The sequence below is a fragment of the Bos mutus genome, chromosome 18, assembly GCF_027580195.1.
Source record: "Bos mutus isolate GX-2022 chromosome 18, NWIPB_WYAK_1.1, whole genome shotgun sequence".
NCBI lineage: Eukaryota > Metazoa > Chordata > Mammalia > Artiodactyla > Bovidae > Bos > Bos mutus.
Genome location: NC_091634.1, coordinates 21387984 through 21408754, shown reverse-complemented (window position 1 = coordinate 21408754; position 20771 = coordinate 21387984). Strand labels below are relative to the sequence as shown.

Here is a 20771-nt window from a genome sequence, read left to right as displayed (position 1 = left end):
AAAAGGCTTTTATTGTGAATAAAGGTGATATCTGAGGTTCTCCGTTTGGTTTGCCAAGATGCATGTGGTTCCCACAGTGACACAATTTGCAGAGAGGGTGGCTTCCAAAGTTTGTGGCATAGATTCATACAGAAATAATAATAGGAAGTATAATAGGCAACTTTGACAGATGGGGAAAAACAGTGGACGAACGGAGGAACCCGATGAATCACGGGGATCTCAAGTAGATTTATTAAACAATACCATGGTTTGGTCATTTGCTTCACGGTTCTGCAATCCTCTTTGGATTATGGTGCCAAGAGTTTTTATTTCGTTTATTTATTTTTAATTATTATTTGGAGTTTTTAGCTCCCAGTCTTGTCATGATAATTTTCCCCATCAGTAACTTATTGCCATCAAATAAGTGAATTGACGAGTTAGCCCCAGCTGTATCTGAGCCATGGTAATTAGGATAGTGTCATCTTTCCTTGTGAACCGCTGCAGAGCTGCCCTTGGTGGGAACCCAGAAGATACAGTCCATTTATGAGAAGCTTTGGACAAGACTTTAGGCTTCCTGAGGGAAGTCTCCACTCTTCTCTCAGATTCTCTGAATGAACTTGAGTTGGTTCCTATGCCTCCAGCTGTAGACTTGGGCCGTCCTTCCTTCTTTCTCCCACTCAAGAGCTGGCCTCAAACCACCTCACTGAGCCCTGGGCATAACTTCATGTCCATAGGGATGACGACTTCATGAGTTGGATGGTTGAGCCTTGAGATCTGTTGGAAACTCACTGACACCCAGCTTAGCGCTGATGAAGGTTCATGATTATGGTGGGGAGAATGGGCATGGCTTTTCCTGTCTCATTGCCATTGATCAACACCATGATTCTTCCCTTCAGTCTATGCTTTAACTCCAACATGATGAAAAGTAGGGCCATATACACTATTCATAAATATCCTAAGTCCACTAGAAACGGAGTCTCAGTTTTCCTTCTGCACCAACCCAGATTCTTCCCTGTCATCTGTATGAGGGGGTGACCAAGCCCTAAGGATGGGGTTGGATAGCAGGAAGGCAGGAGGCAAACGGTACTCACAAATGCTTCTCTTACTTGATAATTGTGGTCCAGGCCCCATCCTTCTGACAGTCTCTGCTCTTCTTGCTGTGGTAGGCCATGTAGAAGGGCCAAGAGCAAGTGTGTTCCACTCTATGGACTTACGCAAGTAGGAAAGTTGATCAAATTCAGTCTTGTGTTAGGTACAACAATAGAAACAAAAGAAGAGAAAACTCTGTCTGAAAATTTGTAATTAATTCAAAAAAAGGCAAGGGGAAACATTAAAATAATAATGCAATCCCTGCAAACAGTTCATACCTGCTTGTTCTGTGCCAAGCAAAGGGCTTGGCACCAGTGATGTTAAGATGGCTATGCTTCCTGCCTCAGGAACTCACAGTCTATCATGGGTGCCAAGGCACACACAGACTGCAGTCACACAAAACAGAGCCTTGAAAGGAGAATGGGGTTTGGCTCTGCAGAGAACAGAAGTGATGTCTCAGGGAGAAGGTAGCACAGTCAAAGCGTGGGGACCCTGCAGAATGAAGCCCGTCTGCAGAGACCATCTAATTGTTTGGTTTGGAGTGGGCAAACAGGGGAAGCTTCTGGAGACAGGAAAGGTATTGGGACTGAGCTGTAAAGGCGGGGGTGGGGGGGGGGTCGGTGGTCATTAAAGATTTGGACAGGAAACTCAGAGCTGAGCTTCTGCTTTAGGTACTCACTCTGGTAGACCTGGGGAGGATGGGCAGGAAGTGGGGAAACTGGAAGCAGGACGCTGTCTTGCAGGCAGCCATGTTCATAGTCTCGCATCAGCTGGTGTACACTGGACCAGGCTCAGAAGGGGAATATGGGAAGTAGAAAGATTCAACAGGTAGAATGGATTTGACCTGGGGACCAACTGGCTAGGAGGGAAGATGGAGAGAGCTAATTCCCGAAGCCCACTAAGAAAGGGGGCAAGAATCTAGTGCTGTGTGCAATTTGGTGAGGAAATGAGTTTCAGTTCCAAACATTTGGTTTCTCTCCAGCTTCTCAAGAACAAGACTGCTTTGCTAAGTAGACACACAGGACTTCTGCTATTATGCTCTAGAAAGAGTGATGAATATGCTGTTCAGATGCTTTCTGGGGTAAACAATTGGGCCCATTTATTTGCTTGTTTATTTTCCTGAGTAAATGAAACCCAGCACTGGGTCTTGACCTCTTTGGGTGCTGGGTGGGACAGCACTCATGGGCTTCCAGGAATGGCATATCCACAGCTTCCCAGCATTGGGCAGAATGCATTGTCCCATTATAACTTCCCAAACTAGATGCTTGACTGGTTCCTAAAGATAGCAGAGATGTGTGCATGTCTGTGGTGCACCAGAGCAGAGAAATGAAGCCTGAAGGAGCAGGTGGAGTTTCACAAGAATCCATCTTCTGTTCTTATTTACAGGCTTTCTAGAGAACTTTGATTCTGGGCGTCACCCTTCAAAATTGAACTTCTTTAAAACTAGGCTGGCCTTAATTATCTGAGTGTCCCAGTTCTTGTCCGATACTTTCTGCTGCCTCCTCTTGAAACAGAGCATCCCAGATCCCTCCAGCTTGGCACTTTCACTCCACCGAAGAGCAAGGCTTGGGGAACATTCCTCTCTCACCCCACCCCAAACACACTTCCTGGTCACGCTTGACTTGTTTATCAGTAGAGTTGGTGGGGACATGAGGAAGTGAACTGGCTTGGAGATCTGAGTCAGCATCCCAGATAGAGGAATTTATGGGTCTTCTGGTATGGAGCTAGGGTCACAAAGTCTAGTCCAGGGCTCAAATCCACCTTCTGTCTGTTCTCATACAGCCTGTGGAGCTAAGAATGGTTTTTACATTTTTAAATGGTTGGAAAAAAAAGCCCAACAAGAATAATATTTCATCACATATGAAAATTATATAAAATTCAAATTTCAGTGTCCATAAATAAAGTTTTGAATTTCATCAACAAAAAGTTGGAAATTTATTTCCTCTCTTGTTATATAAGTATCTACGTCATATCTTTGATCTTGGCCTGCACAGTCTAAAATCCTTGCTATCTTACTTTTTATAAAAGAATTTCCAGGTGTTGGAACTTTCTTTTCTCTCACCTAGAAAGGCTGAATTAAAAACCCTGTCTAGGATGGAAAGATCTTTTAAATCCTTGTCCAAGTTATTATTATTATTATTATTTGGTAACTTATTGTTTGAGGCTTTCCTGGAGGCTCAGCAGTAGAGAAGCCGCCTGCCAATGCAGGAGACATGGGTTCAATCCCTGGGTTGGGAAGATCCTCTGGAGAAAGAAATGGCAACCTGCTCCAATATTCTTCCCGGAGAATCCCATGGACAGAGGAGCCTGGTGGGCTACAGTCCACGGGGTCGCAAAAGAGTCAGACATGACTTAGCAACTAAACTGCAGCTTATTATTTATCCAAGTAAGTTATTACTTATCCAAATAGATATATCGGCTGCATCTTTATCCTTTGCCATTTGACGTTTGCAAGGCAATAACACTGCTGATATTGCACCGGTAATAACGATCATGGTCCTTTGAGCACTGGGAGCAGGGGAGGGGTACGCAGCAGAACTGACCGGCCACTCTTTCTGCCCGTAGGTCACAGGCCTTTCCAGTGCCGCTACTGTCCCTACAGTGCCTCTCAGAAGGGAAATCTGAAGACCCACGTCCTCTGTGTCCATCGCATGCCTTTTGACAACAGCCAATACCCCGACCGCAGGTTCAAGCGCTCCAGAGTCGACTCGGAGGCTTCTGGGAATTTCGAAGACCCCGCAGCTGTCAAGGCGGGGAGCTCAGCAGAGTTAACGGAGGAAGGCAGCAAGGCCCAGGAGGAGCGCAACTGAGCCAACCAATTCGGAGATTGCAATATTATTTTACACAGTTTTCAGATTATGCATCTGGTAAAAGAGTTTGCTAACTGCATTCCAAGGGGAAAAAATCATGTACAACCCCCCACTAGTGTATAGAACATTTAAAAATTTTTAAAAGATATCTATATATATATTAAAAAAAAAAAAAAATCCAGCCCTTGAAAATGGCTGCTAAACTGTTACCCGGCAACAAGTACTTCCAAACAATGCAGGTGGGAGAAAAGGGATTTCAGAAATGCTTGGTGTCCTCTGAGCTCAAGAAAGCTGGGGGGCCCTTCCAATGCTAGAGTCGCCTATGTCCAAAAATCAAGCTCGTAACTGCAAAACGATGCCATCTAAATGATTTAGTGTTGCCTTGAAGATGGAGGGGCTGTGTTTTCATTGTTGAAAACACCTCTATAATCTGACACCAGCTGCTGTCATCTGCCTCGCACCCTAATGGGATGTGTTGGGAGGCAGTCGCGGTGCCAGTCAGACTGGAGCGGTCACTGCAGAGAAAATCAATTCACGTGGTGTCGTAACTGCACTCTTGGAGAAATCTTAGCCGGCCCGCAGCCAGCGCCAGGGCAGACCAGCACTGCAGAGGCTTGCCATCTTCAATGTGCATTTTTAAAAAATCCACAGCCAAATGAATCGATGATCAGGAAGTGTCTGCAGACAAATGTCCATTGCAGGTTTGATGAGTAATTCCTTTTTTTAGATCAAATTGCAGTATAGAAGGAAATGCTTTTTCTTGGTTGTATTTTTTTTTCTTTAATTTTTGGAGGAATTTACAAAGGTCGCTAATAAAAAAAAATAGGGATACATGATATCAAATGCTTAGAACTAGCCCACCATACTCACAGAAGGTGCTGGTGAAGAATGGAAATTTACATAATAGTACAAAGATTGTTTTTATTATGATTTTTTAAATGTTACTTGAATGAAGGCTGCTCCAGTCCTTATTATCAGATTTTTTTCATCCGTTAGTTTTTGTAAGTGTCATAGACATGAAGCAAGATTTTCTTCTCCAGCAAGCTCTTATGAAATAGCTTGTATTAAAATATGAATCTAAAGATCCTGCTCTCTATCACTAATGAAGAAAACTGTTTAAGTTAAAAATGTCTGTTTTTGTAAAACAAATGTGTTCTATATTTTTGTAGATTTTAGATTTTCTACTGATTGGATACTCCAAATTTATCAAGTTCTGCACCACCCAGAGGGAGATTTGGAGGGCCAATAATGAAACACTTGACTCATTTTTTTTAACAAACAATTTATGAAGACTAGTTAAGGGTTTATTCTTGAATCTGCTAGTGTGGCGTCAGAGTTCAGCCTCTTAACATATTTCCTTTGAGTGACACGAAATTGGTGCTGTTGCTTGTGACGGTGGAGAAGTACTGAAGTATTAACTTCTTCTAAGACAAAATTATTCAGACTTTAAAAAAAAAAGATCGATATTTCCTTGCAGGCTGGGAGCACAGAATAAAACCCCAGGGCCTTAAAAACTTCAGCTCTGCCTACAGCAGTTTACAAAAATACTAAACTGCAATCAATGTAAATAAAATGCTTTGCTATCCTGAGACCAGAAGGAATCTCAGGCTAATAAGGAATCCGGTTTGCATATGCTGTCGAGAGGGTGACATCCACCCGGGGTTTCAGTGTAAACGCAATCGCTGTACAATGTGGACCCATCTGGCATAGAGCAAGCTGCTTTCTTGTTTTTCTAGAATAGTTCTCACTGCCTTACTTAAATCGAGTTGATAAACTTAATGCAACTGTTTCTATGATCCTAGAGAAAGGACTGAAATGTTATTGAAAACTTTCCGACTGTAGTAAGCTTTAGGATTTTAACTGCACTACTGTGTTTGGTGACTGTGCCAGTCGCTTGCTTTCTGTGTGTTTGCCCCCGCCTTTGGTATCTTAGCAGAGAAAAAGATAAAAAAGAAGAAAAAAAAAGTAAAAAGAGGAAAAAAAAAAAGTGGAAAAAAAAAACCCCAACAAGAGCCACATTCCATTTCTAGCACTTCGGGCGCTCTTTCCGTACCCTTTTGTGTCTTCTGAGCATCTTCGGATGCGACAGGCAATAATTCTGTTTGTGACACTGGGAACATCCCCTCTTCTTTGTGGCGTGTGTGTTGATTCCATTTTGTCCAGTGCTACTGTCCTTATTTCCCCCCGACACAGGCCTTCTCTCCAGAACATTTGTAACTTGTAATACAAACAAGTGACAGCCGCAGTGATGCAGTGTCAGTTTCTGAATGTCATCAGGTTCTCATATCTAAACATGTCAAGTTTTTTCCCTGTAACTTCTGTAGTCTGTGATGCTGGTCATAATACTGTCTACATTCCTACACAAAGAAAAAAAATCTATCTTGGAGGAAATCTGAGATCAATAGAGTAGAGGATTTTGTTGCTATGCTTGTAACAAGTAGAAAACTTTGTATTTAAAGTTTATTCTTGGTCATTATTTATTATTATAATACATCAGTTGACAGAACTTTATTCTGGTATAGAAAGTATTAAAAGTTGTTTTTTCAGCAATGACTGTTTTCTTTCTGCTGTTAGAATAAAATGTCTTTGAAGCAGTCCAGTTTTATCCAGTGTTTTACGCAATAAAACCTCTACCTCTGGAAAAAAAAAATACCCATTTCTTCCTATTCGCGTATGTTTACTAGGAGGAGCAAAACATATTTTTGTAGCTTTGTCAGACTCTGGTAATGCTTGGTCAAACCGCACTTCTAACAAAAAGCCCTGTAGTATTCTGTATGGTTGGTTCCCATAGCCTGGTTCTTTTTCAAATTTCAAGCTGAAAGTGTATCACTGGGTGTACAAACAGCGTGTGTAAGTGTGTGTGTGTGCACACACCCAAGTGCACATGTTTCTATGAAAGCTTGCAGACACTGGTTACAGTGAGGTAATACCCATGCCAACACCAGTGCTCCTCATATTAAAGTAATTACACCAGACACTTAAAGCATTGGGATCTATTATTCTCTTTTACTGGTAGCAAGTTTAAAAAAAAAAAATTAAAAACAAGGAAGTCTTTTACCTCCGATCAGAGGACAAGCTAAATTCTCTCTCCAGAAGCAAAGGAAAAGAACAAAGAATAATAAAACCTATGGTTTCAGGGCTACATAAAAAGCAGAATTCTGACACTGATCTTCTCAGGTTCGGTGTGCGCCCCACCCTTGATGTGCGGGCTTGCTTTTTGACTTGTTTGTCGTTGTTAGTGGTGGCATGGTTTCAAAACCAAGCTCCCGTGGTAAATGCTGCAACTCTGGAATAGGTCAGCCCCACCGAAATGCTGGAGGCAAAGGCATCCAGCCATGCTATAAGAATCTATAATCACCGGGTTTCTTTCAGGAGGCCAAACTGTTGGTGTCCGTGGATAGGAACAGATGACAATCCTAAGGGTCTGTTGTCACACAGCAAAGGTGAGTCATGAGGGGTTACTGAGAGATCAGGAAAGGGACGCATTAGGGAAGGAAGGTTGATGGAGGGGCCATGATTCCGTATACACGATGGATCCAATCCCAAATGCTTCCAGGGGCCAGGCAGGACACCTCAGTGGCAAGAGGAGGATGGTAGGAATTTGCAGCGGGGTCTCAGGGGCAATGAGAAACCCCGGCCCAGTGCCTCATCACCAAGAGGAATGTGGCATCAGGGCTTCTGAGTTTGCAAGTGACACTGGACCCTTGGATTTTGAGCAGTGTCTTAATTTTACCTATTGGCTCAATATGTGTATTTAAAAACTGTGTGATAAATAGATGATCAAAATGTGGCTTACACACACATTTGTGATTTCTTTTTTCTTTTTCATCATGGTTTAGCACAGGAAATTGAATATAGTTCCCGTGATACACAGTAAGACCTTGCTGCTTATCCAGTCTACGTATATGTAACAGTTTGCATCTGCTAACCCCAAATAGCCAATCATCGTTCCCCTACCTGCCTCCCTGTTGGCAACCACAGTCTGTTCTCTACGTTTGAGAGTCTGCTTATGTTTCCTAGATAGGTTCATTTGTCTCATATTTTAGATTCCACACGTAAGTGATATCTTCTGATGACCTTTGTCTCATTCTGACTTACTTCATTTAGTATAATTATCTCTAGGTCCATCCATTTTGCTCCAAATGGCATTATTTCATTCTTTTTTATGACTAATATTCCATTTATATATATACGCACACACACACACATCTTCTTTATCCATTCATCTGATGGACATTTAGCTTGTTTCTGTGTCTTGGCTATTATAAACAGTGCTGCTATGAACACTGGAATGCATGTATTTTTTCAAATTATTGTCTTGTCAAGAATGGCATATTATTCTGCTATGAAAAGGGATGGAGACGTGACACAGGCTACAGCATGGGTGAGACTTGAGAACACTGAGCTTAAGTTGAAGAAGCCAATCACAAAAGAAGCCAGTCACATACTGTATCCATTTATAGGAAATGCAACAGGCAAATCCATGGAGACCACACATAGGTTAATGGTGGCTGGATTTGGGGAGAGGGGAGAATGGGGAGTGACTGATGGCTAAAGAGTAGGATGTTTCTTTTTGCAGAGATAAAATGTTTCTAAAATTAGATAGTGATGGTAGTTCCCCAACTTTGAATATACTAAAAACCACTGAGTTGTACACTTTAAGATGGTGAATTTTATGGTATGTGAATTATACCTCAATAAAGCTATTATAAAGTAAAATATAAAACTGGAAGGAGGGCTTTTTAAGAAGCATCAGTATATATTTCCATCAAAATATTTTGAGCTCTTAAAGAGTCATAGACAATTGGCAGATTATTAGTACATTGTAAAAAAAAATACAAAATTGGGGTGTTCTGACTTAAATTTGAATCCTAGCTATACTACTTACTGGATACTTGATCTTGAACAATTTAGCCATTCTGAGTTCATTGGCTGTATATGAAAATTATGAAATTAAATTTCGATAAAGTAGGGGAAATTATATGTAAATTTATAAAGGACTCTACAAATGTTAGATTGCTGCTATTGTGGTGAGATAAGCCATGTCTATATTTGAGATTAATTTCACCACAAAGCATTATACACTAACACCTCTGTGTTTTGAAAGGGCTCTCCGGTGGTTAGGTGGTCATGATTCCTCCACATTCACCTCCTTCAGACAAAACGATCCTGGACAACTGTCTTAAACTTTTTGTCTTCCAGCTTTCTCATTTGAAAAATCAGTATTTTCACCACTTTCTTGCCATTCTCAGGGTCTTGAGGGTCAGATAGGGAAAGAATGGGATGCAGGAGAAAAGAGTTGGTCCTGGGGTTAAATGTCATTCCACTCACTTGTTTGATGAGAGTTTACAGAAGACCTAGTGTGTGCCAGGCATCAGGCCACAGGCTGGAGATACAGGGGTGAGTCAGAGACCATGCCCACAGATCCCTGTCTAAGGAGAAAACAGACTTCAATTTGATAATCACACAAGTAAGTATAACATATCTGGAAGAGGAGATTCAGAGATAACACATCCCAGAAGATTTCCCTAAGTGGTGACAATGAACTGAGATGTGAAGGACAGGGTGCCGGGTGGAGAAGTAGTGCAAGGGCTGTGTGGGCTGGATGGGGCTCCGGAGGGCTTGTCTCCACCTCTCCGACCTATGGGATCCGGGCAGGTCATTCCAGCTACCCAGATCTGCTTCTTTATCTGTGAAGCAGAAATGGTACCCACAACAAGACTCTTTCTGAGCTTATATGAGCTAGCAGTACATAACTGCATTACAAGCTATGCAGAGAGCAAGCTAGGTACCACCAGGTTCCAAGGACTGTTACTGAAACTGACACCAGCTAGAAACTCACTTGAACACTGAAATGTAGTGCATTCTGCAGATGCATGGCTTTCTGACTTGTCAGAGGTCAGCAATATAGGAGTCGATGTAACAAGATCCAAATGCCTTCTTCAACAAATTTACAGGATCCCAGACAACCATCAGTCATCAGTCACACCCAGGGGCCTCGGTCTTTTGGAAAGGAGTGGGTGGGTGTCTCCTGGGCCCAGTTCAAGGTCTTTCCATGGCGCCAGTCCGTCCTTTCATGGATGGCTTGGCTACAGTGGCAGCAGCACCATTTGCTGGGGGAGTCTATGTAGGATGACAAACGCCCTGATTTCCCCAAATAAAGGGATTCCCAGGTCGCAGAACTTCCAGTACTAAAAGCAGGACAGTCCTGGACAAACCTGATGGTTGGTCAACTGGGTCCACGGCTACTCTCTGCAAAGGCACACATCCCAGCTGAGCCGAGCTATTGCTGCCCTTTACCCAGGAGGCTCCATCGGGAGAGCCAAGGGGCTCAGAGCATGGGCTTTGCTAACTCGAGACTTGGGTTCAATTTTCCTTGCCACAGTACCTTTCCTATAAGGGTGAAAGGTGACAAGGCTCACACAGCACTCCACACAGTGCTTGGCACATGGTCCTTGTTTACATACTCTCTGTTGAGTGACTGAATGAATAGATCTCTGATCCTGCTTCGACTAGGTGGGGAATGCCTCAAATGTGAATTTCTCATCCTAGCAGCCGGAAACTGCTGAGCTGCTGATACTCAGTGTTAAGATACTATTTTGTGCTGAAACTTTTATAAAGATGATAACCCTGCTGTCTCTTGTAGTTTGGGATTTGCACACTTCCCCCTCTCTGTTGAACATCTGTATTGTAACAGTATATTATGAAAACCTCACCTGGTGTATTGTAAGCACAATCCCAAGGAAATTAGTGTTAAATATTGTGATCTTCTTTTCAAGATAGAAAGGCTGGGCCCGTTCCACAGAACTAGAGGTATGTTTCCATGGGGAAGGAAAAAAATTCATAGTGTAATGCAATATTAAAAATGTCGCCCAGCTGAGCATTCCATGTAGGGGCTTGTGTAGAGTTTTAATCTCTTCACCTGTTGGTGTTAAGAGAAAAGAGAGATAGAGGGAGGGCGGGAGGGAGGCAGGGAGGGAGAGGAAGGGCTTATGTGAACAGGGAAATCACAAGCAAAGAGGAGGGGGAAAATTTAAATGATCCCAGACCGAACTGTTTTGCTGTTAATACAGAAATACAGTGCAAGACACATTTAATGGGCTCTATTTTTTATTATACTATGCTGAATAATTAAGTTTGAGGCTAAGTGTCACATGGATTTATCTTTTAATTAAAAAAGCATGGTTCACGCATATTTGAGTGGTAGTCCAAATAAATGCAATATAGAAATTTATGTTTGTTTATCTAGGTGTTAATTACCTAGAGATTGTTCTGGATTACTTCTTTTTATAAAGTGTCATAGGCTCGTGTCAGAACGAATAAAGCTTGCCCATGGAACCTTATCAATTTGCTAACGATAGTGCTGGTTTGACCTGAGGTGGAGGGGCCAGGGGAAAACTTTGGGGATTGTTATGTACACACACGCCCCCATTCAAAACCACACCAAATAAAACAGTCGTTTTAGAAAATATTTCTAGGACATAAAGGCACAAATATATCTTCGTTGTTTTACAGCCTCTTGTCCACAGCTATTTATAAAACATGTGATTATTTATGCATTGGGTTATGAGAAGTTCGGCTAGGAGAGGCCGTGAAGGCGGCTCCATCAATCCAGTTACCTGAACCCCGGAGAGGTGGAGGGAGGGTTTCTCAGCAGAAATGGGGCCAGACAGGAAGTTGGCTGCTGTGATTTGTCTGAAATATGTCAGCCTCACTGCCTCTCCCAGAAAGGGCAGACAGGGAGAAAGAGGGATAGCAAAGTTGAGGGTAGAGGTCACGTTTTTTAGAAACAAGGATGCACACTGAGAAAGCAAAAAGCAGAAGCCCCCACAAACTGCTCCTCATACCTTGGGTCAGTTCCTGCCTTTATCTTTGTTTACAAAATGATTTTTGGTGGCAGGTCCGCTGGAATGGCTTGGTCAAAAGGTTCAACTTCAAAGAAATAGGCGTTGCAAGGGCAGGAAGAATTCCAAACTGGTCTGGGGATGTCTAAGTTGGGTGCACTCCTTTGTTCTGCAGGTTTGTTTGCCTTGGTTTTCTGAGTCGCCCGGCCTCTTCCCACTGCGCACCACGCCTCCATTTCTGACTATCAGATCTCCAGAAAATCAACAAAAGTAACTGCGGGTCCTGTCGGGCTTCCCCTGGCTTGGTGGGTCGCTCTCCCCGGATGCAGGGAGAACGGGAGGAGAGATCGAGATGGGGACGGGCACTCAATTGTGATTCTCTCCCGTCCAAGCTGGCAGGGGAGCATCAAGAACCCCCAAACAGCAAACCAGCCCAACATGTAAGCTCTCGGCTGCGAAGGGTTTCATTTTCAGTTTTTCCTCCTGCCGGGAGACCTGGCGGACTGATGGGGCGGGTCACTTGGCAGCGCGCCTGGAGAGGGGCGTCGGGGGTGGGGGGCAGGCCGGCAACAAGGGGGCGCGGCGCCAAACGGTGGCGCCCGGGGCCCCCCGAGTCTCCGCGGGGCGGGGCGGGGGCGGGGGCGGGTTTTTCTGGCTCACACCCCGAACCGGCCTCTGACCCAGCCCCTTGCCCTAAGGTATCAAAGGAACCTTAGCCTAAGGAGAAAGCGCCCCCGCCCCGGCCGCCCCAGGCTTGGTCCCCAGGGCTCCTCTTTTGGCAAGGAGGCGACAAATGCTCCAAGGGGACTCGTTGTGGCCTCTGGCCCAAGGAGGGCGCGCGAGTCCTCAGGCGCCAGCTGATCATCCCATAACCGCGGACAGAAATTAATGCCGCATATTTTAAAAATTATTGATACTTGAACTCTGATTTCCTCCCAAATTGCTGCTCATTTCCTCCCCAGAATCGTTGTTACCAGAATTGGGGCCCAGGAGCACTGCAGGGTGGAGTGGGGGTGTTGCTGGGAGGTCACCCATTTGTGCCAGATGCTGGGGACCCAGCACAGGCCAGGATCCTGCCCTGGCTTTCCACTCCGCCCTCAGTGATTTGTGGGAAAGTGGAGGGTGGGAATCCTTTTAGATCTGTGATCAGAGAAGGTCCTTAGCATTGAGCGTTCTTTGAGTGAGGACTTGCTGGCTTCCAGCGTGCCCACCAGAGTCTTATTCAAAAAGAGGGCCCTGAATTGGGAGTATCCAGCAGTGAGGTGTTTGAGGGCCCAGATTTCAGAGGCTGTAAAAGAAGGGGCATGCAGGGTTTTGGGGTAGAGGGCATTGGTCTGGAATGACATGGAGGATCCGTGTGCCCAAGAATATCAACTTCCTTTTTAAAAGTTAAATAAAAAATTATTGAGGTGAAATTCACATACGTAAAATTAACTGTTTTAAAGTGTATGGTTTAGTAGTATTTAGTAAGTACACTCGCAATGTTGCACAACCATTGGCTCTATGAGTTCCAAAACGTATTTACTACCCGAAAGAAAACCGCACACCCACTTATCAGTAACTTTCCATGTCCCTTTCCCCATCCTCCAGCAATACACAGTCTCCATGGGTTTACCAATTCTGGATATTTCATATAAATGGAATCATTCAATATGTGAACTTTTGTGTTTGACATGTTTCACTTAGGGCTTCCTGGTGGCTCAAAAGGTAAAGAATCTGGCAGTAATGCAGGAGAATCAAGTTTAATCCCAGGGTCAGGAAGATCCCTGGAGGAGGTCATGGAAACCTATGCCAGTATTCTTGCCTGGAGAATTCCATGGACAGAGGAGCCTGGTGAGCTACAATCCATGGAGTCACAAAGAGTCAGACACGATTGAGTGACTAATACTTATTTCACTTAGCATAATATTTTCAAAGTTCATCCACGTGGTAGTATGTAACAGTATGTTATTCCTTTCAATGATTGAATAAACTTGTATGTTTATACCACATTTTGTTTTTCTGTTCATCCATCGATAGACATTTGGGTTATTTTCACCTCTTGGCTATGTCACATAGTACTGCTATGAACTTTCTCATGTAAGTATTTGGGTATCTGGTTTCAGTTATTTGGGGCATATACCTAAGAGCGGTATTGCTGGATCATTGAGAAATTCTATGTTTACATTTTGAGGAATCACCAAACTCTATCAGCTTTTTAATTCAACAAATCAGATTGTTCTCAGCTACACTGCTTAGAATGGCTTCCTCTTAGGTTTGAATAAATTTCATATTCCCTTGAGGCCCTACATTATTTTACCTTATCAATCTCTCGAACTTCATCTTCCATCTCTTCCTCAGTTACCTTCCTTCTCTAGTCAATATGGTTTTTTGCACTTCAGGCCTGCCAAACCTATTTCTGCCCCAGGCTCTTGGCGCTTATTTTCTCTTGCCCTTTCCAAGCTGGACACCTTCCCTTTCTTAGGTTGTAACACAGATGTCGCTCAGGGAAGCTTTCTGTCACCACACCCATATGTTCCTGGCCTCTGTACCACACCACAGTTCATCATCTTATTTCTGTCTTTTTTGTGGCAGTAATAAATTACTCCCTAGAAATACCTTGTTTACCTCATGGTTTACACAATGATAGTCTGCTTTCCTCAGTGGAATGTAAATTTCATGAGATGAGGGACCCATCAGAGCCCTGGTACAAGTAGTACCTGGTACAGAGTAAGACCTCAAATAAATGATTATTGAATAAATAAGAATTCCCAGCCCAATTAGCCTTGATAATAATCCCTGGAGTGTTGTTGGAAATTTTGTTAACTTTAAAAAAGTTCTTTCAGCAGTCTCCAGAAATGAGGCCCCAAACTAAAAAGAATATTGACTAAACTCAATGGCAGACCAGTGGTATTCTTGAGAACTTGAATACGGTCCTTCTTACTTGTAGTATGGGTATGTGTCTGTGGGTGGGCAGAGGAGTGGGCAGCCCATTGCATTGATAAAACTGGTCTGATACCCCCAGGCATTGGGCTCATATGAGACCAGCTGCCCAAGCTCTTTAGAAGGATGCATAGCTGCCAAGTGGGTAGCTGCAATCAGAAGCTTGATTCCAAGTCTGTGTCTGCTAAACTGGGCCCATGTCTTTGTCCCTCTGAGCCTCAGTTTCTTTATCTGTTAAAGAGGCTGCTAACATGTGCCATAACATGTACTGATATGAGAGTTGGACCATAAAGAAGGCTGAGCACCGAAGAATTAATGCTTTCAAATTATGGTGCTAGAGAAGGCTCTTGAGAGTCCCTTGGACTGTAAGAAGATCAAATCAGTCAACTATAAAAGTAATCAACCCTGAATATTCATTGGAAGGACTGATGCTGACGCTGAAATACTTTGGCCACCTGATGTCACAAGCTGACTCACTGGAAAAGATCCTGCTGCTAGGAAAGATTGAAGGCAAAAGGAGAAGGGGCATCAGAGAATGAGGTGGTTAGATAGCATCACCGACTCAACTGACATGAATTCGAACAAACTCTGGGAGATAGTGAAGGACAGGGGAGCCTGGTGTGCTATGGTCTATGAGGGCGCAGAGTCGGGACAGAACTTAGTGACTGAACAATAACAAAACACGTGCTGTGCAGACTTACTGGGAGCCACACATGAGAACATGGGGAAGTGCTTTGCAAACGGAAATGCTGCACACATCAGTTGTTACCATAGCTGCTAATGTGAAAAATATGTGTGCCCTGCCCATGCCAAGGTGTGGGCAGGGAGGACAGAGCCCAGCAACCTGGTCAGCAGCTGCTGCGGCCATCCCAGCTCCCTCTCCCACCCTGTTGACCCTGGCCACACTCATGTCTGTGACCCTGGGGTCAGCGCCTCCTCTTAATGCCTTTCCATTTCTCAGTTTGCTGACTGGGGTGATTTTCGGTGAGGTCCACATAAATACTTCAAAAATAATTCACGATGAAGAGGAATGCTTCTGGAATGGATGATGGCACGACGAATTAAACGCTTTATAGGGCTGAGCGTAAATTATTTTAATGCATGTAATAGATCCGCCCAGGGAGACTTGAGCCCTCCAGGTCATGCCTCTGTGCCCCCAGGGCCCAGAGGGTGGTGGGAGCAGGTGGCTGGGAGCCTGCTCTGCTGGGGCGTGAATCATCTCCCTCTCCAAAGACTTATTTTGCCAGCACTTAGGTCCCCCCAACCTGAGGAAAGGATGGGAGGCCTGACGTCTGGCCGGGCAGAGCCCGGAGCCAGACGAGTCAGTGAGAGGGCAGTTGTTAGCAATGACAACAGCCTGACTTACACCTCGCCTTCCATTCATTGTCTGCTCCTCTTGAAGAGGGTGAGGTATGGTGGCGTGCAATATGAAACCAGAGAGTTCAAATATTTTGTCTCCCGTGACAATTTTGAGTTGCAGGATGAACATTTCAGTTCAGACCATCAACCAGCAACATTTTACATTTAGACTCACTGCACGTCAGTAGAGAGAGGAAGACCTCTTGGAGATGATTGTGTCCAACACACCCATTCAAGAGACGAGAAAGCTGAGAGCTCAGAGAGAGATGCAGAATTTTGTGCCCCAGATATAGAAAATAAACACACTGTTGTATTCAAGGGCTGTCTAAGCAATATTTATAGAGCGATATCTAGAGATTGTTGTTGTGGTTTTGTAATTACTGGAGTAGGTTTGTAATCCCAGAGGAAAGGGTTCATTGATTCCAAAATGTGTTACCATGTCCCTTTATGGTCAGGCAAAGCACGGTAACAGTCCTTTATGTGGACCAGTTGTCTCATATCTGGGGAGAAGCTTTTATTCACTCAATGTTCAATGATCATGTCACATATGAGTTCTCAGACATTTGTTGGGCATTGACCATTCTACTAGGAGCCAGACAGGCTCACCTGCTCTCAAGAAACTCACAACTGAATTTGAAGGAGGAAACAGACAGAACAGGCTCCATCTTGAAAGCAGGACTTCATTTTGGGCTGGACTGTGGACTTTTGAGCTATATGCCCAGTATCTATGGAAACAACATATCAACTGGAAAACCAGAGCCCCCCCACCCCCGACCCCGATGGAAGAGCCCCAGGGCTCATATCTAGACTCTCCGTCACCTAAAAGAATATGCTAATTATCTGTGTAACCGAATAGAATCATAAATTCTATTATGCTTATTGGGGTATGACATAGGCCTATTGATAATTGTCCACTGTTAACTACCTAGGCTTAAAGCATACAAATCACGGGTTTAAGGCATATGAATTATGGGTTAACTTTGATTGTATCTTTCTTTTCCTTTGTTCAGACTAGTTTCAGAAAATTTGGGGAGGGGGGTTTGCACACGTACAGTTAGGGTATATAAGGTTTTCACAAAAACTGTTCGGGGTCCTTGGCTAAGAGGAGACTCTGCCTTGGGCCCACCGGTGTAATAAACTGCACTCCACTATCTGCATTGTCCTTCTGAGTGAGTTTGTTTCCCGGAACGCGTGGCTACAACCTTACAAAGAAACCAGATCAGGAAAGCTGCTATAACATATGCCTTGCACTTGTCTGAGTCCTGGGACAAGTCTCCTTCCACAGATAGCTTCTGGATGACCTGTTCATCTGTGTCTGAAACTCCACCCTCAGTGATTCAGTCATGCGCATCAAAGTTGATGTGACTGAAAATAACAGTGGGAACAGAGAATTAGAGAAAGCTACCACTTCCAGGGGGAGCATTAGGAAGTGAGGTGATGGGCCTAGAATGAGGAATAGGATTTGAATATGAGGGACTGAGAGAGACTGGGGGAGGAGATTCTAGGAGGAAGGGTCAAGATGCCCCAAAGCAGAGATCTGGTGGGTTCTGCAACCTCAAACAGGCCAGGAAGATCACAGCCAAGAAGAGGAAGGGTTGAAGGATGAGGCGTCTCTAAGCAGGTTTGCATAAGACGGCCCATTGTGTTTTCCTAATAGTCCTCATTGTCATGTAGATCAGGAGGGGAATGACAGAGTCTGCTGCTGAAGTTAGGCTGGCTGCTAAGGAAATAAATCATGCTGTACCCCAGGAGGACTTACACATGAAGACAAGAATTGTAGCCCACAGAAGGAGTCTTCTGAGGCAGTTGATGATTACCGTCCACAATGGCAAAAACTGAGTATCTCAGGACTTCCCTGGGGATCCAATGGTTAAGACTCTACCTTCCAATGCAGGGGCATGGGCTTGATCCCTGGTCAGGGAACTAAGATCCCACAAGCCTCGTGGTATGGAATAACAATTGGTTGCAAGAAAACTTGAATACCTCTAAGTGAAAAAATCAGCAACAACAACTGATCACACCATGCACCACAAACAAAGACTAACTCAAAATGAGTCATAGACTTAAATGTAAAACTTAAAAAGGATTTTAAAAAATCTTAAAAATATTGAATATCTCGCCTCTACCATTAAGCCTTTCCTCTCTCTCTCTCTCCACACAAACACACACACACACACACAGTCTCTCAGTTACCTCCGACTCTTTGCAACCCCATGGATTGTAGCCCGGCAGGCTCTTCTGTCCATGGAATTCTCCAGGCAAGACTGGAGAGGGTTGCCATTCCCTTCTCCAGAGGATCTTCCCAACCCAGGGATTGAACCTGGGTCTCCTGCATTATAGGCAGATTCTTGACTGTCTAAGCCACTTAGGGAAGCCCTTCCCTATCCAACTCTGGGATAATTATTTCTCTCTGTGCTCCCAAAGCACATAGTTCTGCACAAGAGTTCAGAACTTAATGTGGTTTTTGTCATAGCAAGTTCTACTTGCTTCTACCTAAACTGAACTCAGTCACAGCCCAGACAGTGGCCTGGGCTGGTTCATTTCAGGGTCAATGGTGACCCACGATAGAAGCTTCGTGTATGCTTCCTGGTTCCACCTATGTAAATGACCCAAGTTTAAAATCCAGACTTCCTGAATGTTGGTTCAACATAACCACACCTTCTCCCATTTTAGGTTTCTGGAAAGAAACTACTCAAACAATCAAAATTACAGTTGGTTTTAAATGGCAAGCTGTTACCAAGGCTGTCGCCCCAGAATCCTACTCCTACCTCTCTTCGACTAGAAACCAATAACTCTTATCTACATTTAGGGAGGAAGCTGCAAAGAGAAAAAACAAGAACTGGTTAGAAATAAGTAAGCCCACGATGGCAGAAGATTTGACTTCCAATAGACCTCGAGCCTCATTGTATGCTCATTGTAATATATTAGCATATGCTAAATGGTACACCCATGGGTGCCATGACAGTTGACAATTGCTAGAAAAGCCTATGCAAGGCCTGGAAAGGAGAACTGCATCAGTTCTGGGTTCAAACCACACCCCTATTCTTGGATTATTCATGAATATTCCTCCCACTCTTTCTGATTCCCTCCATTTTAATTCCATTCTCCTATATATTTGGTGTCTCCACCTGAATTAGGTTGAGAAGCTGATATGTGTACTAGGTTCCCCTTCATTTTTCCGCCACTGAATAAAGCTCGTGTGTGTGTGCCTGTGTGTGTGCACGTGTGCTCAATCATGTCTGATGCTTTGCAACCCCATGGACTCTTTGCAAGCCCGCCAGGCTCCTCTCCTCTATCCATGGAATTTTCCATCCAAGAATACTAGAGTGGTTTGCCATTTCCTTCTCCAACAGATCTCCCCAACTCAGGGATCGGACCTGCATCTCCTACACTGGCAGGCAGGTTCTTTACCAGCTGAGCCACCAGGGAAGCCTTGAATAAGGCTTATGCTGTTCCATTCTCAGCACTGGTTTCATTTTTGGCTGTACCAATCAGATGGGGAAATGAACCTTCCTGGCGGGGGTGAGGTCCCATCCCAGGCTAGGACCCTGGAGGTAGTCTGCTCTATCAATCAGAGCCAGAATGGTATACCCCTCAACGCCTTAACACAGTGCCTGGCATCGGTGTGCATCCAGTCAAGGTCTACAAAATAAGCGCTTTGGAGCCATAGGTCATGTTAATTCCCTGCCCATGTCCCCTTGGCTCACACTCTGCAGCTGCAGTGCAGGGAGCAATCCTGGCCTCTGACCACTTCCTGCATAAAGAATTATAGGAGTGTGCCCAGCTGCAGGTAGGCCTGAAAGCGCTAGGGATTTAATGCCTCCAAGAAACAACCCTCAGCCAATGGGAGAGGGGAATCAGGGAATGAAAACCAGCAGCTGGGTTCTCCACAGTCCTCTGAGGGCCCTCTGTGGGACGGAGTCCCAGCGGCCTGCAGCAGCAGCCTGCCCATCACTGGCCCATCACTGCACTGGTTCTGGCTTTCCCCCTTCCTCATTTTAAGCTCCCACTCCTCAAGTGTGTTGGAATTCTCTTAATGAACTACTCGCACCCATGTCCTTGTCTCACCAAGAATCTGCTTTTTAAGGGAACTCAAACCAAGGCAGGAGCTACATAAATAAATGTATAAACGTTGAAAGAAGAAAGGAATATAAATGAACAAATGAGTGAGTGAAATGGAGAGATGGAGGAACCGGAGAGCAAACCGTGCCCATCCCACCTCCTTCCCCGGGCTGGCCTGAGACGGAGAAGATGGAGGGAAGGCCTTGCAGGTCCTTCTAGAAGTACAGGCCCCGGTGGACTGTCTCCGTGGGCTTGGCGCTGCACTGCCATGAGGTGCCAGGAGGCCTCTGCATCCAGCTGGGGCACCCTAGTGGGCGACTGGCTCAGACCACCGCTTCTAGTACATTCTTCCTTGTGGCGGGGCTCCGCACCCTTCCACCTGGAACCCAGGGGAATTCCAGCCACGATGCTGGAGGCGGTCACCTTGGAGAGGGAAAGCTGTGCTCCGTGCCACAGAAGACCCCGGTGATCTGTGTTGGTAGCCGAGTCTTATAAAAATAACACAAAGGCCTGGATCACTGGGTAGGGGGTGCGGGGAGATGGGAGGGGGGAGTGGGTTGAGGATCCGGCCGCACCTCTCCCAGATGGCGTCTGCCCACCCCCACCCATCCTGACACGAGGGGGACAGGAACGCATCATGTACCTGAAGGCGGAAACAGAAGGCTCCACCGAAGATTGGACGCAGAAAGCCAGACGCTGCGCAACA

The 20771-nt window shown here is 44.8% G+C and overlaps 1 protein-coding gene across 4 annotated transcripts in view; it reads left to right on the top strand.

Annotated features, from left to right (window-relative positions):
* The window catches only part of ZNF536 (zinc finger protein 536), a 449051-nt gene extending 442584 nt beyond the window's left edge, over positions 1 to 6467 (top strand). For all 4 annotated transcript variants that reach the window (XM_070388022.1, XM_070388023.1, XM_070388024.1 and 1 more), the window contains one exon: positions 3634 to 6467. In XM_070388022.1, coding sequence (XP_070244123.1) covers positions 3634 to 3878 — 245 coding nt within the window. In that variant the 3' untranslated portion in view covers positions 3879 to 6467. The remainder of the gene's footprint in view (positions 1 to 3633) is intronic.
* The last annotated feature ends 14304 nt before the right edge of the window (positions 6468 to 20771 follow it).